Source organism: Manis pentadactyla, chromosome 4, assembly GCF_030020395.1.
Source record: "Manis pentadactyla isolate mManPen7 chromosome 4, mManPen7.hap1, whole genome shotgun sequence".
NCBI classification, from domain to species: domain Eukaryota; kingdom Metazoa; phylum Chordata; class Mammalia; order Pholidota; family Manidae; genus Manis; species Manis pentadactyla.
Genome location: NC_080022.1, coordinates 55,632,940 through 55,660,213, shown reverse-complemented (window position 1 = coordinate 55,660,213; position 27,274 = coordinate 55,632,940). Strand labels below are relative to the sequence as shown.

Genomic DNA, 27,274 nt, shown 5'->3' with positions numbered 1-27,274 from the left:
AGTTTGTGAATCTGTTTCTGAGAGAGAAATCAATTCTGATAGCCCTAACAGTGTGCAGTAGCCACAATCTAAAGTTGTAACTGTATTAGGCAAGGTAGTACATTTCCAACTGAATGACCAACTAGCAAACTGAACTGACACCTTGTATCCTGACTCTCAAAGAGCAGTAACACTGTAACACTGCTTGAGGTATTCAAAGATCCACTCCAAGCAGGTATCTGGTCCATGTACCAAGGATCTGGTACAGGAGACAGAAATTTGGGAATTAGGAGTCAGGATTTAAGAACTAAAATAGAACTTCAAAATCAAAAAAAGAATGAAATAAAGCCAGAGAAGGTTGGTTGTATACAGTAACAACAAATAACTGCCATAGTGTTTTTCTATGTGTCTGGCATTTGTGATAAGTGCTTTGATTCCACATCTTGTTCCATCTTTTCTTAGCAAAAGCAGAATGAGAATATTATACAATCTCATTAGATCTTTAAAAGTACCAGATGGGAGCACTTACTACCTGTATTTAACAAGAAAATCAAGCAGGAAGACACACTGTGCACAGATAGAGACTTTACTACAATACCTAAACCACCTAATCCCAGCTCATACTTTAGATAGACTTATTCTGCATCACAAGTTAGAAGCAGGTTTAACAACTGAAGTTACTATGAGCAAGACCCCCTGAAGTCACTAGTGTGTAAGAGGGACAAACCAAGAAAAGCATTTTAGCCTAAGTTTGCACCTTACACTTACATGGGCCTTAAGAATTCAAGAAGAGCTTGCTTCATACTTATTTCATCTTTAAAACTACCCCAATGTATATTACTATTATCTCTAATGTTTACAAGTGAGTTAATTGATACTTTGAGAGCTCACACAAGAGAGGTAGATTATCAGTCAAGTACTAGACTTCTACCTTTGGTCTGTCTTATTCAAGGACAACAGAATCATCTTGAGGGCTTATTAAAACAGACTGCCAAGCACCACCAATAAGTTTCTCTTCTAGTATGTCTGAAGTGAGGCCTGAGTATCTATATTTTTAGTAACTGTCAGATATTCTGCTGGTACAGGACCTCCTTGAAAACCACCTACCTCACCATTCTAGGACATGATACATGCAAATCAGCCTTTCCAGTAGGAGGTAATAAAGACTGAACATTATCTTTAATAAAGCTATGTTAACATATGACTTCCAGCTCACTTACATGTCAAAAGAACAGGTGACAGTAACTGCATGGAAGGATTTTTTTCTTATCACTATCAGGAATGTGCAATGTCTCACACCTGCGGTTAAGTCAAGATTCTTCCCTCTTGGACATGCAATTGAGAAGTGTGACTAACTTTATAAAAGTTCATTTCTCAAAGAAAAATTTAGCAATGACTTCAATACTGACTAAGCAAAGAACAGAGGAAGAGTCAAAAGTAGCTCATCACAGTGCATTTGAAGAACTACTTGAATTTGAAGAAACAGTAATAGAACTGGCAGAAAAAAGTTATTTAGCTCAGAGGAAATGACAACTGTACATGCACGTAAACAAAAATAAATAAGCAGGTTACCCTGATTGGAGAAGGTACCTGTAGTTAATTTAAAAATGAAAGGACTGGTATTTTTACTACTACTTTCTTCAATTTTACTTAGTTTCTAAAGGGATCTGTTATACTCTACTTTTGACTCAATTTGAGAGTAGCTGTTGAGCAGTGATTGATACTACAGAAGGGCTTAGGGAAAATTATAAAATGAAAGGTTCAAGATGGACTTAGGCATGGAGAGATTTAGTCTGCCAAGGAGACTGAGATAAGTTAGAATCCAGTGCTATCATTCACATGTAGTATAATCAGAATCTAAAATAAATTAGTGGTTGCAGTAAAGAAAAAAACTTAAGAGACCCTGCAGAAGAAATCAACAGGATTAAACCATAGGTTGAGTGATAATGAATCTCTGGTTCCAGACTTCCCTGGACCCAGATACACATTCAGATGACTTCTGAAAAGGTTCTAAAAAATAATAAAAATAAGAGTTCTAAAAACGTTCTAGTAAACTTCTAAAAAGTTTGTTTTCAGTCAGTTAGTTTTAAATGGGTTCTATCATGTGTAAACAAAATATTCATGATTATCCCATCAAGAAAATGCTTGGTTAATGTTAAAAACAAAGAGTATAGAGTGGTACATTTGAGTGGAGGTTAGAGGCATCAACCCTCATGCAGTCAAAAATCTGTACTGTTAACTGTTGACTCCCCATAAACGTTACTAACAGCCTACTGTTGATCAAAAGCCTACTGGTAACATAAACAGCCAATTAACACATATTTTGTGTTATATGTGTTATATACTATATTCATACAATAAACTAGAGAAAAGAAAAATTTTCAAATTGTCACACATCTCCAAAATATTTTCCAATATATTTTTTAAAATCCATATGTAAGTAGAACCATGCAATTTAAACCCATGTGGTCCAAGGGTCAACTGTATTATGCTTTTGCACTTTTAACTTAACTCCTGTCCCCAACACCAAGTTAGTAAAGCAATAAATTAGAGAACATCAATCATGACCCACTGAGGAATACAATACAATAAATATAGTTAAGAGTCTGACAACAGTATGAAAGTGTCTTAATTATCTAAGGTGTAAAGTGAAGCTCTTGCAGCAAACACTGGGCTATAACTGCAATAAAAACCAAAATGTATGCTGAGGAATTCTCAGTTTTAAATTCAAGTGTACTTACTGTATCTGTTTTTGCACTAACTGAATTAAAGATTTAGCAAGTATCGAGTAAGGATCATTTACTATTTGCCCCTAATCCTTTCCTTCTACCTATATACTCATCTTCTTCCAGGAAATATTATTTCCTCCATTCCAAGCACGTTATTTTTATTGACAGTTCCCCTTTTGGGCCACATAGCATCTAACCCAATCAACTTCACTGCATTTCCTGGCAACAGGTTTGGAATGCACATGTGACCGAAGTTTAGCCAGTTTGTTTCCAGATTTTTACCAAAAGCAGCTAAAGAAACACAGACTATCTTAAGCAGTATTATCTAGGAGACCTGGAAACAAACAGCATATGAAGAAAGCTGGTCTGAAAAAGGACGCCACCCTGTAGAAAAGCAAAAACAGAAAATATGTTCTGGTGGCACTTCAGTCTCTGAGGCATAGATATTCGCCTGCCCTTAGTGAAATTACATGAGCCTTACACTAAATTCATTTTGCTTAAGCTAGCTCAAGATGGAGTCTGCTATTTACCCCCAAATATTCTGATATATAAATAGTAATGATATCCCATAAAGCAAGTGTTTGTTGCTATTTCTCTCTGAATCAGGACTAAAAGCTGAATAATGTGGCTGACAGTGCATTATTAAACTAGGGCCTGTCAGTTACCTGTTCCAGAGAATCTCCCACTGGTTTATATTGTTGAAGTCTCTGTTCTTCTAGGTAATAAGCGGCTTTCTTACACTTAAATTGAAACATTGCAATAAAGTGGCAGTTTTTTACTCCCATTCACAAAAGTGTTAAAGAGTTATAGTACAGATATGGGGGGAACAGTGGAAAAGAAAATTATAGGTCAAATACAGTGGATCTTCATTTTTAGGGTTACAGATCTTTGAGAATTTTATGAATGATATTAACTACTACGACTTATTGAGTGATTATCACATGCCCAACACTGTGCTAAATGTTTTACATATATCATCCTTATAACACTGAAGCTTAATAACATTAATTAGTCCAAAGTCACACATTAAGTAAGGAGTGCAGCTGCACTGTGAACCAGGCAGTCTGACTCACTGCTTTACACTACCTTTACACACATGTGCATGTACACTGATGTCTTCAAAACCTGAACCTAGGTTAAGTGTAAACTATCCTGATGGAATGTGAAATAAAAGGTGTTGGGTTGAGAGAGTATAAAAAGTAAGGAAAATGAATGTAGTACAAAATGAGTAAAAATATGAGAAGGTGGACTAGCATACTGTGCTTTACAAAACTGTCTTAAGCACTACAACAAAATGAGGAGAAATCATGTCTGCATAAGCTAAAGGGAGGCTAACTGGAGGTGAAAAGAACAGACTTTTAAAAAGACAAACATGGTATATGAAATTAAACCTGTCCTTTTAATAAATAAAGTTACCAAGCATCAACTGTAGTATTTTAAAGCTGGAGTGACGTCCAGTTCCTGGCTGCAGAGGAGACAGCTTGGTCTCCTTCACATTAGGAGGTTAGTCATTTAGAAATGACAACTCATGGCAGATGTTGGCTGTAGATAAACACAGTACTCTTCTCATACCTGTTTTACCAAAACTGACTTAGCAGTAAATGCTTTTGAGGAGGGGAGGAAGAAGGAAAGGGGCTCATTTCCAGCCAGGAAGGCCTAATCCAGATTGGACTAGAGACAGTTCCTCAGGCAACCACCTCTTGGGACTGTGACTGACTATGAGAAAAACTAAACTATGAAGGGGTGGAGGCAGCGAATTCTTCTTTATAATCCCCATACCAGAGTTTCGTTTTTATCTGTAATAATTCATGCTGTATGTGGACATCAAAAAATACTTAAATCTCTCACATTTCAATCTTTATTCTTTAGCTCTGGAGAGTCACCAGGTGGAATGCATCTAGCACTTTACAGTGAATATCGAGTACTGATTTTGTTATAATTTTATTTTTCTAAAATACAGATAAATTACATAAAGATATAGCTGATCCTGATCTCTCTTCCCCCAGACTGCTACAACTGTGCCTTTCAAAGTGAGGCTATGAGTTTCAGAGTGCATTTAAAATAGAGCTAAACCTTTGTACTTGTTATTCCTAGCAACAAGTCTATTTACTCTGGAAATGATTCTGGCAACCCTAAGGGTTATCACCATAATAAATTCTAACCTATATGTCTAATTATATTGAAACATTTAAATGCTAAACTTTTATAACTAAAATGCCTTTAATACTGGTAAGATTCATGTATACAAATATAACAACACACATCAAAGCTTCTTCTATGAAAAGCTAATTTTCACTTAAAGTTTTAGAATTCAAATTGAATAAACTTAAAACCACAGGCTATGCAGTTACTGATAACTCCTGAATATATCAACTGTCAGATTCTGCCACAAGTACTTCAAAAATCTATTTTGTGCAACCAAGGTACATGTAAAAACCACCTTACCAATTCCTGACATAACTATAATTGCTTCACTTCTAGAAAAGCAAATCAGTAATCATGACAAAATCATGCTCACTTTTAAATAAAAACAAAAACCATACCTGAAGAGTTTATCGCTATAGGAAATCCAACATACTGGCCCTCAACTAGCTTATCTGTAGGTTATAGATCAAAGAGAGCATTGGTGATTACATGCTACTTAAATACTTAAATCTAAACCTTAATTATTCTGGGAGAAGTCAAAAGCATCTGAGAAGGTATAAGACTGTCTATTTGAAAAGAATGATAAAAGACTGGTTCCCTTATCTCTGTCTTCCTTTTTATATCCTCTATATGTAATTCTATTTTAATTATTTTTTCCTATGGAAGGGTCATTTGAAAGCAAATTTTCAGGGGGCTGTAAGGGACTGAAGAAGGCAGTAGATTATAGGAGAAATAAGAAAAGACAGTAACATACCCAAAATTTTAGCAAAGCCTTTTAGTAATTTTAAACTAATGTAATAGCCCATTTCCTGAAACAGAAAAAAAAAACAACCATTTTACCTCATAATCTATTATAACCTGTGCTTATCTCTTCTTGAGTAATTACTCAGTTACTTAAGTAATATAGAATATAGTAAGATGGAAAATATAAGATTTCATTCCTTTATCTTTTATCCCAGGGATGGGTCATTCAGGACAGGAAAATATATCTAAAGTGGTAAACTTTCTGTGACATGTAAGCAAATAATTGAAAGTAACTGCTTTTCCATTTCATGAATATATGCAGTGACTGTGATTGATTTTTAAATCAACTGTTTCCTTTGATATTTGCCTAGATTCTGAACCATCCACAAAAATTAACCCTGTCTTCTTAATGGCCTTCCAGCCTTTTCTAATCAGTAGTTCAGACTCCAGGTTTTTCCTATGCTTTTTAACCCATTTGGAAAAGCTTTTATAACAACTATAATATCACTGCTACTAAGACCAATTCTGTTCTCTGGCATAAAATATTATGTTGCTTAGGCATTGTGGATTAAGTCAGTTTTAATCGCTAAATGATCCAAAATGGGACCTCCTGACAAGATTTGCTAAATATTAATAGGACTGCTTTTCCAGCTCTTTAAATGTATACTTTTAAAAGTTCCAAACTAAAATTCAGAAACACAGATTAGTCTTTATTATATACAACTGTAAGAATTTGTTTTCCATGATAGTATGTGCTCCAAATGCTTAAAGACTGGCACTGTGTTTTTATGTTCTTTATTTATTAAGTTCTTTTTATCATGGAGTATAGCAGATTATGTAAGTAATAAATTTCAATTAGAGTATATCAGATTGATTTATCCATTCATTCAAAATTTGAGTGATTATTCTTGCTAGGTACCATGAAATACATTGGTGAATGAAACAGATAAGGTCCTTCCTCTCATGGAACTAAAGGAGGATACAGCTGATAAACAAACATAATTATAAATTGTATTAGGTATAAAGTACTGAATGGGTTACAGTAGTCAACAGAGCTAATTAGGGGCCAGGAAAGGCCACTCTGAGAAGGCAACATTAAGCCCAAACTGAGGAGAAAAAGCCAGCTTTGGAAATCACATACCAGAGAATGAACTGAAAAGCCTTGAAGCAGTCAGAAACCAGCACATCTAAGAATTAAGGCAGCTAGTGTGGCTATAGAATAGCATGACAGGGCAGTGTAATATATGGATGAAAGACCATATCATGCAAGTGGCCTTACTGACCAGGCCAGGTCAAGCAGTCTGGATTTTCTTCTGGTGTAATAGGAAGCCACTATTTAAATAGGAGGTTGACAAAAATTGACTCATATATTTTGAAAAGATTATCATGGCTGCTGTAAAAATATACTGGAGGGAAGAGTGGTAAAAGAGGAAATGGAGAAACCTATTAGAAAGCTACTACAATAGTCTAGGCTAAAATGACAGTGATCTAGGCTGAAGGGTGGCAGCAGAGAGACAGCAAGAGTCACATGAGAAATATTTTTGTGGATAGAAATGATAGGCTTATTTGGGAATGAGTATTGGGAATGAAGGAAGATGACTCCCTTGTTTCTGACTTTTAGGCAACAAAATAATAGTAGTACTATTTTCTACTTAAATGCAGAAGACAAAGGAACAGGGAGAGGAAGGAGAACATCAATCAATAGTTTTGTTTTGAACATTTAAAATTTAAAGCAGTCTACTGAGAAATTCAAGCAAAAAAGTCAAACAGGTGGTTAGATAAACAAAATTAGAGACAGGGAATAAGCAAATGCTAGAAAAATAAACTAAGGAATACTGGAAAACAGACATAATGGAATAGATTAGATCAGATCACTTAGTTTAGCAATTTTCAAATTTGGTTTGTATATTTAATGAAGATGTAGATTTGAGCCCCACCCTGCAGGGGATTCTATTTCAGTATGCCTTGGGAAGAGGTATAAGACCTCACTTAGTAAGTCCATGAGTATTCTGAAGCAGCTGTCCCTCATACTAAATTTTGAGAAGCACTGATCTAAAGACAAAAGAGAAATCCAGAACTGAGAAATGGGAAATTTCAAATTTAAACCTTGGGTAAAGGAAGATGAGTCTGCAAAGTATAACAAAATAGGAATAAGTAGATAGGGAAAACTAGCCAGTGGGGTGGGTACTCCAGGGTTGAAATAGAAGGGAGTCTAAGTTGTGTCGAATACTGAAGAGTAGAGAAAAAATGACCAATAGATATAAAAAAAATCATTGGTCATCTTGACAGGTAGGGGTGAGTAAATCTGGAGCACTTTATGGAGTAAATGCGAAATGAAGAGGATAGTGACAATTTTAAGAAATTTTGGCTTCACTGGACAGTAAATAAATGGTGCAATAATTGAGAGAGGACAGAAGGTATACAAGAGGAAATTTAGGATCATTTTATAGTTCATTTCTAACCTGATACATGTGATGTTTTACCAAAGTAACTATTTGACTTCTGCACATACTAAAGTTACTTAAAAAAAATAAACTTTTCCTATCAAACTTTAAACATCCCACCTACAACCACACAGAATTTTTCAGTATCAATTATATGTAACACAATTTCCCCCAAACACAGGTAGAAAACCAAAATTTCAAGTGTTTTCTCTCTCCACAAGAAAGTTGTAACCACTTCATCCTCTAGTTCTCATTGTTATTTACCCTTGCAAGATCCTCTATTTCAGAACTGAAGTTTGTTTCTCCTTCCATCATTTCTTCCTCTTCTAATGTTCGTTCATCATCAAAATCATGAACCAGCATGTCAGCTGATGGATCAAATTCATGGTCATCTGATGTTGCTGAACCTCCTGGTAAAGATAGTTTAAAAAGTGTGGTAAACCAAATTAGGTGTATCTTATTAGTTGACTGTATTCTTGCCCTTACTTATCACCCCCCACCCCAAAAATATACCTCTTCTGTAAGGAATTATTTTTGCCCTATATCACCTCTATATATTTGCAATTACAACTGTGAAAGTAGGAGGGGAGAAGGGGGTACTTATAACTTTAAAAAATGTTTACAGCTGTTAAAAAAAGTAATGTGATCTTCTGAACATGAAACGAGTTATAAAGAATAAAAGATTGTATCAAATAAAAATTGTCTTTTGTGTGGGGGAGGAAAAAAATCACAGTTCTTAATCATTTGATTGTTATCTAATAGACCCCATGAGTATGAACCCCTATCACCGCTGAAGAGAATATAGTCTTTTGAAATATGTAGTCATCTATATAATGAAAACACAGCTGTACTCAAATACTATTCTTCTACCAACACTTCCATACAAATATTTTCTAATATATAGGTAGCTGTCCTTAGTTTCTTAGTTGGTTTTGATCTGAAATTGGAGCATAAAATTAAAATTAATTAAAATTGCACACAGAACTCTTATGAAAGGCATTGAAAATAATCTAGTAGTAGTTAACTAATTTGTAAGTTAATCTGTTTTTAGCCTGATAGCTAGGGAATGTTGCTATACTCAATAGGTTCAAGCCTTCTAACAGCAGATTGCAAATGGCTTGGCATAAATATATTCTGTACACTACTCCCACATCTGGCAACTGCAAAACCTAGACTTAAGATTTCAAAAGTACTGTTTACTATTAAACAAATGAGTTATTTAACATTAAAAAAAATCAATTAGCCATTTCTTTTATACACTTAAACTGTTAAAGATTATATTAATAGATGTACCTACCCTTCCATTTGACTCCAGTAAGAGATCCAATAAATAAAGAGAGATAGAGGCTTATTTCCTGAAAATGAGTCTTTTAGGGATAAGGAGCACCCAAGGCTTAGAATACTTGTCACCTCCCACAATTTTTAGTGTAAAAGCCATTTTTTGAGTGCTTTTAGTACTATGTGCTAAGTAGTAGGCTTATGCACTTCACATAATCTCATTTAATCTTCAGACAATTCTATGAAGAACAAAAACAAAAGCTTGAGGCCCAAAGAGTTTAAGCAAACTGTTTAAACTCATAGAGCTAGTAGGTGGCAAGGATAGAATTTGAATCCTGGGTCTGCTAATTACACCACCAGGGCTTTTAACTTTACCCCAAGTCTCCTGTAACTCAGAACCTCAGATAGTACATATCCTGCCTCAAAGAATACTTGAGAGAGCCAATTTTACTAGTTGAGTGAATTGCAAGCCGGGTCAGGTGGCAAAACAATTATAAGTCACTGTGCTATTTGAGGAGTACAATAAAATATTGATACTAAATATAAAATAACTAAGTACATCACTATTAAATCAGGTAGCTTCTTATAGAATGAGTTAACAAATTAAGTTTTAGAACAGTTTACACAATGAGCATAAAAACACATTTAGAAAACTATATTCTTAATTTCTTCTGGAAACTAATAATAGCATGGCATAATATTACTGGCATCTTAAAACTAGTTGAAGAACAGATACAAAGGTTCCTAAGAGAACAGGTTAGGAGCTGCTAATTTAGTTGCAACACTTTTACCCCAATCATTGTCCCTTCTTTCTGAGTTTTCAATGGAAAATGTTCCCAAAATGTTTCAGTTTACTCAACAATCTTCTAGGACACTTAGTCAGTAATTACATATTCCTACAAATGCTATACTTTTCTTCTCTCTTGTAGGCAGAAAGATCCTAAAAACTCCACACCACCACTTTGTATACTATTACCCTGTTATGTAATTCCTACTGGATGCACATATTGTCAAAAAATAATTATGCTTAATTCCTAACTACTTATACTTTTTTACCAACTTAAAAAAAAAATCAAGTTCATTAGTACACAGCACCAAATCTTAAGTGTTACGACTTACCTGAAGTTCCCCATTTTTGCCATTTTTGAAAAGTCAGTTATATTTAAAGCCTTGCTACTCCACCCTCCCACTATGTAAAATAAAGTGTGGATGAAGCTTTTTTCTCCATTCTCACTCTAACTCCTTTCCCCACAGATACACTGCACTGTTTTCAAGAAACCTTCAATTTAAATTTTCTTGCTTTAAATTTGGCCTCTTTGTTTCATTTGACTTATTTTTACCTCATTCTACAAGACCAACTAACCATCACATCCCTTTCTATTAATTACTAGGCCCATTGTTAGGCTGTATCCTAGGGGGTAAGAATCCCCAAAACAAATTATTAGTGAGAGTGAACTGGTGCCTTCTGTAAATAAATGTTTTGCTTCAGAGTTAATACAAATGTCACTGCTTTGTCATAAAGCTCCATTAGACTGCAAAATTACTGTAAGGTACTTTACATCTTTCCAACGACTCATAATATAGCACATGCACTATTTAATCATTTACCTTCCCCTCCCTAAATCCCCACCTCTAATGGCTACCAGTCTTGCACATCAAGTATTGTGCCTCAAAATTGGTTTACAGTGGTGGAGTCTATACACAAGCCACTTAGCCTGGGTTATGTGACTATTATTACTAGCATCAGTTTCAAAGTGCAGATGTTACAAAATACAAAGCTTTCACCAGTGGACCAAAGTATTTTTTAATATGAAGCCTCTATTTCTAATTTTTTCCATCAACTTTTCAACTGCCTACAATTAGTATTACTTACAAGAAACAATAAACATTCCTTTGAGCAGAAGCCAGATAGTACAAATACCACCCACCTCAAAAAATTTCCTTGGTCTGAAAACAATTAAAAAGAAATTTCAATTTTAGTAAATATTCAGCAAGTAGTAAAGTCCATCAAAAACATTTGTATTCTTCAAGTTCTACTATTCTTCCAGTTCACCTAGACTGATTTAAATGCAATGGAAACTGAGAAAGCAATTTATCAATACCACTTTTGGAGTTATTATTTTTATGTACCTATGTATTACCTGATGAATGACTCAAAAATTCATAGGAAAATATCTAAAACTCAGTCTATTAGCAATGTCACATTAACAAAAACCCTGTTTCCTCAATGAAAATTATTTCTGTGTTTGAAAGAAAAAAAATATTAGGAATAATTCCATGTCCTGAAAAGAATATGGTAATCTCATATTGATCTGAGGTCAGATTATTTCCAACCTCAACTACCCAGAACATTATTTATAAACCAGGAAGAAAAAAAAATGCTTGAGTTTCAGAAATGTCACAAAGCCTAATGTACTTTGCTTCCAAGCATATTAGAAAAAGTGTAAGACATTTCCAGCTGAAATAAATATGACAAAATCAGCTGCCAATTGGACACACTAGTTATTTAGCAGGGTATTCTATTCTGGAGGTATTCTATTCCAACCCTTACTTGATATATTCATTACAGAGTAGAATGATTTGCATTCATAAAAAGGAACCTGAACTATTAAAAAAAGGTTTATGTTAATTTAAACATTTTTACGAACTTTTTCTTTAAAATTTAAAACACAGAAAGTTGAATGCTTCAATAATCTGGAAAATTCAGTAATACATCATATGTAAATATTTAATACATATGAGATGTTGTCAAATAAAACACCACCATGCCTCAGAGAGCGCCCTTATCTCATTGCTCTTTAGCTATATAATGCTGTTCCTTAATCCTCATACTCCCTTGCCAAAGGCAGTCTTCTCTTGGTAAAGTCCTGGGACACTGAGGCAGAAATACTAGTACCAGACTCTTCTCTCACTATTTAGCTAAAACCAACTGGTGACAAACAGGAATGGTGTGACCTCTGGTGCCAGAACCTCTGTCTGACTGATCATGGAAAGCCCAAATTCAGATTTTATATAAAACTTATTCTAATTTTTTAAGATCATGACTCTGGCCAAACAAAACATTTATGGTGTAGATTTGGTCCAAATTATCATATATTTGCAAAGTCTTTTAAGTTAGGAAAAAATGAACCTGTATTGTATTTGGAGAATACAGAAATCCAAAGACATAGGGCCTGAGGATAAAATTTAATCCTATTTCAATCTAAAAATAACTTCTTAATTTACAAAATTAAATATTCATTTGTTGAAAGTTTTATTTTTTGTTCCATCAGTAATTAACAATTTTTTTCTCAATGAATTACTTTGAATTTCCTATGCAAGCAAATATTCCTAAGCAGTGATTTCCTTTTAAAAAATATACTTCATATAAACTTAAAATCAGATAGCAATTAAAAACTTTTAAGAAATACATTTGACAATTCATCAAAAAAAAAAAGAGAGAACCCACAAATAGTCATGAGGTTGAACTCATAGCAGCCTCACCTGTACTTTCATGGGCAGTCAAATATTTCATCCATTTCTTTTTCCCCAGAGAAAAGAAGCATTCAGAAGAAAAGCAAGTCAGATGATAGTCTAACTCCTCTAACCTTTATGTAACTAATAGGACAAATGTTAGTCAAACAGAGATTATAAAAAATACAGAAAATACTTACCTGGACTTGAAGACTCAACAGATGGCTGAAGGGGGAAGAAGAGAAGAAAAATTAGCGTCTTCGTGTAGTAATCTTTACAAACATTACAGGTTTTATTCAATGACTAATATGACACCACCAAGTACAGCAAGTTTTAATGTCTGAATTACCTAAGACACACTAAAACTTCCCATATAATCCTTTCATGGACCTATTTAGTTAAACACAGAAAAAATCCATAACACTCCTTTATCTAGAAACTAAGACAATAATATGGAATTAATTCAGATTTTAAAGGCAAATATGGGTCTCATAACGTGGTTTAAGAGATGATTGTAGATCTTGGCATTTTCTGAAATATTCTCTCCTATCAATACAGGGTAAAATACATATAAGATTTGCTATCAAGCTGGTCTCTGGCTTAAAATGTGTTTTTGAGAGAAGCAAAAACCATTTAAGGCACTATTTTACATAAGAATTATATTGTAAAAAAGCAACAGAAAAAATTAAAATGTTACTTAAGCACTAAACAGTATGTTGTTAATTTTAGGGACAGACAACATACTTCTAAATTATCACTGAATTAGCAACATTCCAAGCTAAAGAGAGGTTAAATTACGCAGTGGAAGATCACAAACATTCCCAATTATAACGCTCCTTTCTAATATACTATTCTACCTCTCATAAATTTAACTACAAGATCTGGAAAATTTAAAGATTGTTAGCAACTTACTTTCATAGTATCACCACTTGACAATTTATGGCTGTTTCATCTTAATTCAGTTAATTTTCAATTATAAACAAGTCACCTATCAACAAAATCCTATAAAACAAATTGCAAAAAACTAAAAGATGCTTCAAATGACAAACTTTATAACTAAAACCTTAACTAGTCATTTCAGGGCCATCTATTTCATACCCATTATAAGTCAGAGATGCTGCAAGGCCAAAAGCACTAGCAAAAACAGATAGAGAGATCCTAGTACAGACAGTCTCTAACTTATGATGGTTTGACTTAAGATTTTTCAATGGTGCTAAAGCAGTATGCGTTCATAAAATGACAGGAACTACATATCAATTTTTGAATTTTAATCTTTTCCTGGGCTAGCAATAGGCAGTATGACTCTCCCTTGGGAAGCTGCACTGAGATGCTGCTTCCATTCAGCGACATCACCACCAGAATAAAGAACCAATATGCTTACAACCATTGTGTACCCATACAACCATTCTGTTTTTACTTTCAATGCAGTATTCAATAAATTATGTAAGATATTCAACACTTTACTATAAAATAGGCTTTGTGTTAGATGATTTTGCTCAAATGTAGGCTAATGTAAGTTTCTTAGTATATTCAAGGTAAGCTAGGCTAAACTATGGTAAGTTAGGTGTATTAAATCCATTTTCGATTTATGATTATTTTCACCTTATGGTGGAATTATTGGCATGAAACCCCATTGTAAACTGAGAAAGATATGTATTTTCCTTCTTTCTCCTAAGTAATAGGGCAGAGAGGCAAGAAAACAAAATAGAAATGAAGAAAGAACCCAATTTTTCAAAAGCTAGGCATCCAACACAAATTCTTCTAATGTGTTACAACTCTATTTTGAAAACTGCATTATGCTTCTGTATTAAGTATGACATTCTAGACTCCATATGACTCAGGTTCTTTTGAGGCACACTTTTTCAAGGGTCCTATTTTTACCTTTTAATTCTTAGAATGGTTCTTTCCTATAGACTGTCTTACTCTAACAGAAAACTGTTATTCAGTATTCAGTATTACATATTTCAAAGAGGTATACCACTAAAGAGTCACTCTGATGCAATACAATCGACACTGTTACTTTTTAATTCCATTCTTCTAATGGGAAGCTGGTAGGGTGACAAGGACAGTAAAGTAATATAACCATAAAAAGGTTTTCTAGCTTGCTTAACATATTTTGGACAGAGCTATATATTTCTGGCTTTACCCACCACTCAAATTATTACACTGCAAGTCAACATTTTAAGATACTAACTCACTTTTGTTTTCATGCAAATACACATTTCCCACATTAACAACCTCTGTTAAAGGCTACAAAATTAATGACCATCTTCATCTGGTCCCAGGTTCACTAGCCAGAGTAGCTTGACAATGCTGTTTTTCCTTATAATTAAACTTTATAAACACGTTTGCATGAAGAAAAAGAAACACAAGCATTTCTTTCAAATTAGGAGCTTAAAAGAAATGGTCCTCTGAGCATTTAGTTCTGTTTGAACACTCGGTAATTATTTAAGTCTTCTGATAAAAAATGCTTTCTGATTAAAAATAAGTTATTTATTGAAGAAAAAAAGGTGTATTTCCAGTAGTGTTAGATATTGACAAATTATAATAGAGATATTGAATTGTGAATGGCATCTGTATAGTTTGTAAAAGGTCTCAAACATCAATAAATGTTAGTTAATAGTTACTTTAAAATCCTGAAGAAGGCCCTAAATATTTTCCATTCATTAAGGTACTAAATGTTTTCAAGACTGGTGGAATTTTTAGGTATTACTGATATAAAGTAAAACAACCAGTGTTCATGGATAGCACTATGTGTTCATAGTGTTCACATATTGAAGTACATCAAGCACACTGGAATGCTTTAAGAACCATGATTTCACTGATGGTATATCTAGACTAGGATAGGGGGAGGGGAAATAAGTATGGTTTGCCTATAGATATTTTAGTATTCTATATTGAAGTTAAAATTCTACTGTATCAATTTGAGAAGGATAAGAGGAGACCAGTTTCTTGAAATTTAATCCAGTTAAATAAAAGATGAGGTTCTGGAAAACTGGCATTTGAAAATAGTTTAAAGATTACTTTTGCCCCACTGACATTCAAAAAGATATTTACAAAATAAAAGTTTAGAATCAAAATACATATTTCAGAGTGGAATAAATATATACGTTATATAGTACTATATATTTTCAAATGCATAAAGTTACTTGATCATAATCATTAAATTTGGCAGTAAATCTGCCCCACCAATATGATTAGCAAACCCAGGGAGAGGAGCCATTTGATGGAAGTTCCATGGTATAGATGGTGAAGGTGTAACCGAGTAAAGCCTAGGACATGATTCCTTCTATACCTCCCAGAGAAAAACAAGTGTAAAAAATTTTGCTCTTTACCTCTTACCTCCTTCCCCCTTACTTTCTCTTTCTTTTTAAATGGATCTCATCTGTTCAAAGCATGTTTAAAATGTGACTGCAAGCTGTCATCTGTCATGTCAGACTATTATCTATGTCTCCTTAGGAACTGGTATCTCTAACAATACCCTCCAGGAAAACCTACAACAGCTACTGTTAATGACTACAGTAAATTGAAAAATGGGAAAGGAAAAAAGAAAGACAAGACCTATTAAAACAGGTCCTCACCTGTAGCAATTATCTATTTTTTAGAAAAACTCAAACTAGGCAGTAAAGATTCTGCATTAGCGATTAAAATATACTTAAAATGCATTCAAACATTATTGCTGGAAATAAGAGTTGCTTTATCCATTCTGGAGATAATTTTGCCTATATGAACTTATCCTACTGATATGCCTATAAAAGTACACTAAGATATATGTAAAACAATCATTGCCATAAAATTGTTCATGGCAAAAAGTTGGGAAAAAATTTTGAAGTCCATCATTTGACTAGTTAGACATGAAATACCATTCTTCCATGCAATGGAATACTATTAACTGACTAAAAAGATGAGACATCTGTGCTGATTGAGATAAAAATATTTTTAAAAATACACACACACACACACACACACAACACACACACACATGGAGTAAGAAGAGGGTAGAGAGAGTAAATTGGGCTGTAATGTATAGAGAAAAAATTTTCCACAAAAGGATACAAAAGAATCCATTAACAACAGTTTCCCCTAGAGAATGGGCTGGGGAGAAAAAAATTTCTGTGCTGTTGGAATTTTCTAACCACTTGCAAGCATTACTCTTTGTTTTTTTATAAAGAAAGTCAGTGTAGATTACCTTGTGGAATTACTAGCCATTTTCATTTTCTCCTCTTACTTTAAGATTTTTAAGAAAACCCAGTACTACTTTCCACTAATTATTTTTAAACAAGTCTATAACTTTGAAAAATTACCTAGTTTTCATTTTAGGTGCATATGTAATTGTTTTATTTGAGATAGAAAACGTAATACTAGACACACACACACACACACACACACACACACAATATGATCAGGATAAATTTAAAAAAAAATCAAACAACTTTATACCTTCACCCATATGATTTAATCATGTTGCAAATAGTTCAAACAAATAGTCAACGCTTCAGATTTGTTCAAATGTGTCTCTTTTGTATTCTTCTAGAACAAAGTGAGAAATATACCATATACCAGAAAACTGTAATTTAGGACAGAGTAAAAGACCAACTAACTAGAATATTGCCATTATTAAAAATATAAATAAGGCAGTTTTTTAAACACTAAGTCATTATTTTATTCCAAGCAATCAAAAGTGTATTTTCAATGACTATAACTGTCTGAACTAATTTTTCCGCTTAAAAGCATTCCACCATCATTTCAAGTGTTACCACCTACTTAGTAGACACTAAATCAATTCTCATAGCAATGGGGATGGGAAGAGACACCAGGAAGGAGGTAGTGGCCCTACTCCATGATGGAAAAGGTAAAGGAACTGTGCCAAGAGCACACCATCTCTCTTCTTCCATACAAAATTAAATCACTTAAGCTTTGCTGTTACCCTGAGGAATTATGGAGCATAAAAAAAGTTAAGAAAGTCTGGAAGTTAAAATCATCAAATTTACTACAGTATCAAGAATTTAGAGAATGAGTTGTTATTATTAAGGACTAGGAATTCAGAAGCCTAGGTTTCAGTTTTAATTGTGCCACTAGGTTAACTTCAATGACCTAGGGAAAACTGCATAAACTCTCTGTTCAGTTTCATTTTCTCTAAGATAAAAAGATTTAGATTTCTTCTAGTTCAATTTCCTTTGAGATCTAAATTCTTCACTTTTATTACGTATTCCTCGAAAAGGCAACACTACTAAGGAGTACTTAGCTAAATGGATGGGATATGTTTAACAGACTCTTCTATTACTTATTTCTTTTAACCTAGGACTGTCAGGAAAAAATTATCTCAATTTCCATAAAGATAATCCTTGGGGGTGCCACTTTAAGAATTTCATATATATAATTTTAACAGTCATTCTTCTAAGCCATAGAGTAAGTCAAACAGAAAAGGTCTCAAGCAATGACTGATACTTAAATTGTATAATCACTGCAACAAATTTTGAAACCATTACAAATCTTTTGAAATACACAGGGATTCTGTCTGAACTTCAGGCAAGAAATTTCTATTAAAGCTGATGACTTTTCATAAAGACATGCTTAAATTTCAACAGCAGTGTTTTATTTCTGGATTATTTGAGAAACTGATTAATCTAACAAGAACTCTCTAAAAGTAATTGACTTCTAATTTCCCCCACCAACTTTCCTAACTTACCAAGCAATTGACTTACTCCTTCTGAATGAAGCTTTTAGGACTCTCAGGCATTGATGTTCTCAATTACTTTGGATAAATCTTTAATAGCTCTGAAGTATATAAATATTCAAAAAAGTTCATTATCACATAGAGATTTAAGACCTCAATTCACTGCAGTACAACAATTTTTGTTTAGAGTAGAAATTAATACTAGCAAAAATAGCAGTCAAGATGATCCTAATCCTATTTCCTTAAAAAACAAAACCCACATACATGAAAAAAAAAATGCTAAGGAGTCTGTTTTTAAGAGAAATGGATAGTTGTAATAGTGAATAGATTATGTATCATTTTTGAAAATATTGAAATACTTAAAACTAATACAGACAGCCAAGTCCATTAATTGTTTTTCTCTTTATATGATGGCATTCTGGCCTAGATGAAAAGATAGATCTTTGCACTATGCTGTGGCTTTTTTCCTTGAGGTGCTTATGTGTTTACAAACTCTGAAATGGAAGACAAATTGTTCATTCCCAAAGGTCCCTAACGTAACATTCCTTTTAAAACCCAAAGGATCAACTATTTCTTCCTTATTCTTTCTCCCTCACTGCCCTTATAAAACTTTGACTACCATGTAATTTCATCCCTTTAAGGGTGACTAGTAGAGCTTCTTTTTTTAAGAGATTGATAAATAATTTTAAGGGATAATAAACAATGAGAAATAACAAAAAGTAGTAAGGGAGCATATGTCATTTCTTCTAAGCCCATTAAGTATGTTCTTAATGTTACCACAATTTCAAGAACCATTAACATACTTCCTATTATGGATTGACAGATAATGAGATCCAGTATAAAAAATTAGTTTATTCTAGTCACATCTAAAGCAATTTGTATTCAAGAACTAAATATTTTTCTGGAAAAACAAGGTCAGGGTCATTTTTCTATATAGGAAACAACAAAAAACCCAGAAGTGTAATGCCTACATTTTTCTCTGGAGACACACTTCAATAACCTGTTTTCCCCTCAGATTTCCCAAATGCATATTGTTGCTTTGCACTTACTGTTATTTCATGAGCTAGCTTCAACTGTCAGGTCTATTTAACCAAAAGTGCAAACCAGAAGCACAGCATCTGAAATATTTTGACACATGCTTTATACAGGCACCATAAAAAATGAATCTCCTGAGAGCTTCCCACAAAAGTAAAAGCACTCTATAAACCTAGCATTTTTTTTAAAAAACTGGTCTCTAAAACCATCCTAATTATTAAAATATTGAAACCAGAAAATAAAAAATTAATTTTACCCTGCTCCTCTTCACCTGCTTCAGGTATTTTTGGAGGACACAGATGCAAAGTTCCTTCACTCTTCCTTTAAATTCACTATAAATAAAACCATCTACCAGTAACTGAAGAGTATAAAAAATGAATTTTTCAAAGACAGCAGGTCACTAAATAAATGCATTAGAAATAAAATTCACGTTTTCCTCTTCAAACTGTGAACCATCCCTGTGTTCTTACAGAATATGAGAGTTCCATTCTTCAACTGATGCTATTTTTAAGAAAACTAAAACAGACACTTGAAAATATTAGAAATAATTAGTGACTCACAATATTGCTTTTCCTTTCTTCCGTTAATATATTCATCTTTAATTTCTAAAACAAGTAAAGTGTTAACATACTTTCACCAACCTATTAAGTTTTCAGTGTGCTGGCACTTAAAAGTTTTTGGATGAGGTTTTTTAAACTTGCATTTCACTGTATTTTCATACACTAAGCTACTTTCCTTCAATAATTATCTTCCCTTAAAATATGACTACAGAACTTAGAGCTCAAACCATTGCTAGCAGCACCAAGTGAAGAAACTACACCATTAGAGCACATTGCTGCATTGTATAATGGGCATTCACTGAAAGGGGATCCCCTGAAGACTATTTTGACAAAATACATGTAATCTAGCTACATATAACCCCCGCCCTCTCTTACACACAAGGGAAGAAACATTTAAGAACCTCACCAGAACTAAAATTCTTTCAGCTCAGTGGAATAAATCCAGTTGCATCTAAATGAAATACAAAGTGCTGTTTCCTCCAACTCACATGAAATACAATTCTTTAACCACAAAGAGCAAAAGAAATGGACATATATCTAATACCTAAATTTCGTTTTAAATCAGAAATATTAAGTTTTTAAAAAATTGTATTAGCAGCAAGCAGTCCTGCTAGTAAGAGCTTTTCCTCCTTTAACAGCAAATACTCCAGAATAAATAGTAAATACTAAATAAAGCCAGTTTCCATAAGGCAAGCAGAAGGAGCACCCTAAGATCCACTCCAGAAAAGAGTTAACTTTTGGGTCCCTCAGCAGGTACATAAAAAGGCCTCTAAATTAGTATTTTTCCAAAATCTAACCATGCTTCTGTATACCAAGGTTTAAAAAGGGTATTATGATGCTGACAAATGTACTTATCATTGACTTCATTTAGCATATAATGAAAAGGAAAATTGAAGACTTGATGGTAAATAAAATTACCTAATTCCTGCATCTGTCTTGGGTACCCCTGAGACCATGAAAATGAAAATCACATAAAAGAAATGCCAATCAATCATTTAGAGTGGCTCTACTCAAAGAAGACTTAATAATAAGTCCAAACATATCACCTCTTGAACTCCAGGGGATAAAGAATAAAGAAATTTCTCCGAGGGTAAAAAAGTTAAAACAAATGTTTAAAGGTTGAGATCAGAGGCAAAAATTTAAATATTCAGCAACATATACCAAGTTCGAATTAATATTTAACACTGGTTGGCTGCTCATCGATTTGAGGCCCAAAAATGTAAAACAATTACCACCGAAGACAGGGCACTCTGGGAACTCGTTTACTAGAAAAAGAGCAAAAAGAAAAAAATTATTCCCCAAGTGGGGTGGGGGGACTAGACGAGAAAAGAAGCCAAGGATAGCCTTGATTTGGTGGTGTGGTGCTGGAAGTAACGCGTGGACAGTGAAGGAAGGTGGGTGGGGAGGTAGAAAGCAACTCTTTTGAAATGTAGAGAAAAAGAGATTCTACCTTGGGCGCGCGCGGGTAGGGGTTAGGCATGGAACTGTTGGGAGAAACGGGAGGACTTCCTTAATCTAGAGGGCTGGACTACGAAAAAACAATGTTCATTTACGCTCATCTTATCACCGTAGGTAAAATTAGTTAACCAAAGGCCGTCCTGCCTTACGTTTTCCCCACCAACGGACTGCATGTCAGTAGCAAAGGGTGGGGGTGACGCGGAAGGGCGCAACAGCATCTCGGTTAGGGAGGGAAGAAACTTCGCAAGAAGAGGAAGCAGCAGCTCCTCTCTCGGCCCCCGGCACCGACCAAGTTGCGCCACGGCGCCCCAGCCCGGCGGGCGCCACCTCCCCCTCGCCCCTCTCAGCACGTACTACTACGCAGCACTTGACCCTTCAAACTGCCCCCAAAGTACAACTACGCCTCCGCTTTCTCCTACCTCCGGACCCATCCCAACTAAGTTCCAGGGAAGCTGCTGCCCAGAACGCGGCCTGTTCCGGACAACAGGTGGGCAGCGGCGCCAGCAGGGCTGGGCCTCTCCTAGCCAGGCCCACTCCCCTCCTATCCGGCCCGGGCCCGGGGTCGCCTGGCTCCAGGTTGGGGAGGGGGAGCTCGCTCCCTTACCTCCGCCATTTTTGCCGTACTGACGGGTCACATCTCCGCGGTGGCCGCAGCTGGGTCACGGCCAGAACCCGGATGTGAGACTCGGCAACGGGACACCAACCGCCGCAGCCGCCGTCTCCGCCGCTGCTTCGGCGGGGACGCGCAGGAGCCGCCCGAGCGCGCCCACCACACCCCACTCCGCCCCCTCGCGGCGCCCCGGCAGAGCTGGACTAGAGGGAAAAGGCCGGCGCGCGCGGGCGGGAGCAAGAGCGGGCGCGGCTCCGCGGCAGCTCTCCCCGGGAGGAGCGCGGAGAGGGCGGAGTCAAGGTGGGTGTGGAGAGAGGCGGGCTTTCGCGCAGGGCACCTCCCCTGCCCTAGCGGATCCGCGACTACGCTCGGGGGAGAGGTCTCTCGGGACTTGGGGGGTCACGGGAAGGTGCCACGGGAGCCCTGTCCGGCATTCACGCCGCAGAGAAAAGATACGTTGTATTTCACATGTAGGCCTTTCTTGAAGTGCATTTGCTGGAAAACGGGTGCTGCTGAGATGCAACGGCGAGCAGTGCGCTTTGAAAGCGGTTATCCTTTGACAAAGATTTCTTTCTCGGTTGATTCCCGAGGAAATATAAAATCCCATTATCCCAATAACTTGGAGGTCAGAGGAAGGATGAGGAATAGGGACTGTGTTAAGTCATCTGCCATCCTTACTTGCTTTTTCCTCACTTTCTGAGATGCCAGTAGCAACGCAATTGTGCAACGGTCCAATTTTGCACAACTAGAGAAAACATTTACACGGTGAAATACTGAAACGCTACTCTTCGATGGATATAAATAATCTCTGCCTTGACTGCACGGAGGGAGACCCTGCTTATTGCAATGCCAGGAATTTGAAAGTTTATTTTAATGCAGTGACCTAGAACTGCCAACAGGCCTTGATGCCAATTCTGAAGATTGCTAGGGCCAGTATGACTGCAAAATAAAACATGTTGCGCTTCTATTACTATGCAAAGGTGATATTAAAACACATAGTAACATATTTCACTAAACCAGGAGTTAAAAAGTTGTATTTCAAAAAGTCCCTATTTCCACAAATGTTCGAGTTCCTCTTAATGCAATTTCAAAAATGACACCAAAATCGATCACTTAAATATGAAAATTAACCATTCCCCAAATAATTTGATGCCAGTGCTATAATATATTGCATAAATGTACACATATACAGTTTCCTAATACTTAAAATGCAACATGGGGAAGGCTGTTATTTGTATTCCCTTAATATTCTAGACTCTATTAAGCAATTTCCTATTTCCAAATACTCAATATTAACTTGAAATTCTTATGTCCAATAATTTGTGCATTTACAGGTATATGAAGTAGCTGCTAAGTGAAAGGACATTACCTGGTAATTTGACAGGAAAAGAGTCCACAGACAGTCTGTAAACCAATTAAACATAAACATCTGATGCACATTTTCTACTGAAAGAAAAGCAAGGGAAAGAAGAGAAAGGAAAACTTTAAGGTTCCCAAATCTACAAACAATTTTTACCATCAACTGTATTGTACAGTATTTTCATTTTATTTTTTAGGATACTTATATCAAAGTGTTTTACAGGATTCTTTGGGAAAATAAGTATTTTAGCATAGTTTCTACGAGTTACCCTGTTGAATTACCTTAGTACTTTGGTCAGTCAAACTAACAGTGAGTTTTTTTAAAAGTTTATATTCAAATAGTTTTCACTGAAATGCTTTATGTAAACAGCTGAAGGCAAAGAACAATGGATGTGCATGACTTGAGGTGCGTAAAGATAAAAATAATAAGGGGCCTAGAGGTAGAAACTCAGGCTTTATATTACCATGGGAATAAAGAAGGATTTTTCATTTAAAATACAAGAGTTAATATAAGAAATTTAGCTGGTTACCAAAAGGAAATACAAAGTGTTGTCAAAATGCAAAGTACAGGAACAATACGCTTGCTTATGCCCATTTAATCACTGACTCTTCAGTTAACCCTCAAAAAAAAAATCCCAATTGTGTTATAAAGCTGGGAATCACCACCCCTTTAACTGAATGAATTCTGAAACTGTCAGGAACATCGAGGTCTGAGGTATAATTGCACAAGCATCCATCTTACTGATAAGTGACTTTTCTTAATATTGTGTATCAATTTTACTAATTTTAAGAGATTATCATTTAGAGAAAAAATTCCCTCTATATTTTCTCCTCTCCTTTTATATAAATGTGGGTTCAGTGATTTTTTTTTTTAGGTTCAGATTTTCTAAAAGTAAAAATAAACAGCTCCAATATTTCAAGTCATCAGTTACAAATTACCACTGCAGTCAATATAATTCTTCTCCCATTTTATTCTAGTGATATACTGATCTTTAAAAATTTTAGGAGTCACCTTAAGAGAAGTGTTTCTCAGAACTTCTGCTTACCTCTTCAGTATCAAATAAATAAAAATTAACTATTCATTAGCCATAGAATCTAAGTGTTGGGTGGGACCTTAGAGGTCTTAGTCAATTTCTACCCTGGCTAAGTAGGAATCCCTCATTTTGTTTCCCTACCAGCAGGCTTTTCTGCCTACCTTTTAACTCACTGTCTCATGAAAAGACTGTCTTTTCAAAGAAAGCCCTAATGTTTGGGACATTTCTCTCATTAAACCAGAATCTACCTTCTTGTTACTTCCATCCATTACCCTGAGTTCTTCAGCACTTTGAATTAATTCAAGATGTCTTCTTTGTTCTCAAATGCAAAGTCAATTATTTATACACTTGGGTTAACAAAAAATAAATCTTTAAAGCCTACCAATACTAGAAGACCTAAAAACGGGACATCAGAGTTAAAGAAATGAAAAATGCACCAATTCCTATATCTTATTTAAAATTATTACAGTTTATAATGTTTATTAATGTGATACCCAAATGGTAATTCTGTTAGGATTGTTTAGTAAAATGTTTAAAGTTAAACAAAAGTGTGGTTAACTCCAATTTTTATGAGGTTTGTGACTAATGTAGCAAAACAAAAAAATCACTATACAAAGCCTGAATAAATGCCTCTTTAGGTCCCAATCCCCACCTAAAGGCTTCTTTATTTTCCAGCAAACTAATATTAACATTTACCACATTAAGCTCCTCAAATCTATTATATTGGGAAATTATTTTCAAGCAATCTACTGAATGTTCCATTAAAAAATTTTTATACAGGCTATAATACACACCCTCAGAGTTATTTTGCTGTTAAAAGCATTTTAAGGTCATAATTTTACTTAAACCATTACCTTAAGCTAACCAATAAATAAACTTTGGCAATTTACATATGCCTAAGAAATACAACCTTTTATTCAATACGAACACCTGATTCAAATTAATATATATCTTATACTATAAATATATGCAACTCAAAAAGGTACCACTCAAGATGCACCAAGAAAACACTTGTAACAATTTATAGACTCTAGGGCTGTTTGACTGAAGGAGATTAATACAGCATAGTCAAAATCAAAGAACAAATTCTGTATCTCATAATTTTCAGAGTCCATTAGTCCCTTCTGAGATTATTTTGTAAACTATATCCTAAAATTTTTATTTAGAAGTGACAGCCTACATATGATATGCAGGTAAAAATTTACGGGTAACTAGTAATTTGGTTGAAAATACCTACACACCAGAACACTTAACCTATTTTTTAAAACGACATTTTAGATAAGTTGGGAATTTACCTTACTTTAGTAGGCAGAATGCAGGTTACAAATCAGTATTACATTTGGAAGCCCCACATCTATGCAGCCATCAGCATCATTAGTTTGATTTTTATTATTAACATCACCCCAAAACATATAACCCTTCGGTTCTTCAAAGAACAGTTTTGGTTTTTCATTTCAAAATTCTTCCATAAAAAGTTTTATCCAATGTCCTCACTTTATCAGATTATCATTAACAGCTATTTTTATAGTTCTTACGTTGCTGACATATTACTTTTACGTCACCCAAACACTGGAAATTATTGGTCCATCAGCAATTCTCAAACGCTGGAACATATTTAAGAAGAGTAATGTAATATTTATATTACTTGAGGGAGTTGACTTTTCCCTCCCTTAATCTGCCTACCAGCATCACATCCGTCTTGTCTGCATTGAACCTCAACCAGTTGGTTCTTAACCACGTCCGAAACTCTGCCAGGCACTGGGAGAATCGGGCCACCACACCATCTGGATCAAAGGAAAGAGAGCTTCAGTAGTAACGAGACGAGAGACGATGATACCACAAGCTCACCATGCACGCAGTCTCTAAATCTTAAAAAGATGGCCAGGAATTAGGACAAGGATCCTATGACAATTTAGAAAACCATTAACGAACCTTGGGTCATACAATTTGTAACCAACGGTAAAGGAATAAAAGCGACCCAATTAATATGTCGCTTCATTCTTCCCAGGGTTGAAAAAAGGTTTAGTCAACTCAGGGTCACATCAGCTAAGCGGCCTCAACAGACCCACCAGTCTAGTAACTGCATAAGCTTTTCTGCAAAACCAAGAATTTTGGTGTTGGGGGTGGGAGAGGGGGCGCCGCTAGGGATGACTGGGGCCCACGATAAGGGTAGTTACTCGGCCAAGGTCACACAGCAAAAAAAAAAAAAAAAAAGAGATGGACTCTAGGCCAAATATCTTTCCCCTAAAAACTGAAAGAACAAGGCCACTCAAAGGTGCGGGAGGCATCTATATCCACGGGATGGAGAACCTCCCTCCCTCACAATAACGCCCTCTTACAAGTCTCTATTCCCTTCCACAAGTTCCCCGAAAAGGGCCGGTTTGCCCAGGATCCGGCTCACCACTGGGGCTACAACGCGAGTAGGAGCCTCCCACAGGCTAGGACAGAACCGAGGAGACTGGGGAAAAGAGGCGGAGCCACAGTGGGTGGTCAGCTTAGAACCACCCCAAGGGAATTCAGGGGCCGACAGCAGAAAGGGTCGGAAGCGAACAGGCTGAGGCGAACTCACACCGCAGCGGACTCCCAGCCGCCGCGGCAGAACGGCGGCGCCGCCACTACCGCCAGAGCAAAAGACCCGGCTTCGAAGAGGTCGGCATTGGAGACGAGCTACGCATGCGCCTTGCGTGGCCGGCGCACTCCGGGAGAAGCGAGCTGGGAGCGTTCTCTCGCAGCCCCTCCCCGGAAGTTAGGGGTCTTCCGGGCGGTCCT

The 27,274-nt window shown here is 35.6% G+C and overlaps 1 protein-coding gene across 8 annotated transcripts in view; it reads right to left on the bottom strand.

Moving 5' to 3' along the window:
* MIER1 (MIER1 transcriptional regulator) overlaps nucleotides 1-27,274 on the bottom strand; it is a 57,224-nt gene that overhangs the window by 29,633 nt on the left and 317 nt on the right. For 2 of the 8 annotated variants that reach the window (XM_036933162.2, XM_057500308.1), the window contains exons 2-4: nucleotides 26,189-26,289; nucleotides 12,973-12,997; nucleotides 8,306-8,451 (exon numbers count right to left, since the gene is read on the bottom strand). In XM_036933162.2, the coding sequence (XP_036789057.1) occupies nucleotides 8,306-8,451; nucleotides 12,973-12,997; nucleotides 26,189-26,289 (272 nt within the window). Of the gene's footprint in view, nucleotides 1-8,305; nucleotides 8,452-11,247; nucleotides 11,267-12,802; nucleotides 12,840-12,972; nucleotides 12,998-22,106; nucleotides 23,092-23,481; nucleotides 23,559-26,188; nucleotides 26,290-27,074; nucleotides 27,205-27,274 lie in introns of those variants that run through there. The other 6 variants (XM_036933159.2, XM_036933166.2, XM_057500306.1 and 3 more) reach the window with 6 other exon arrangements.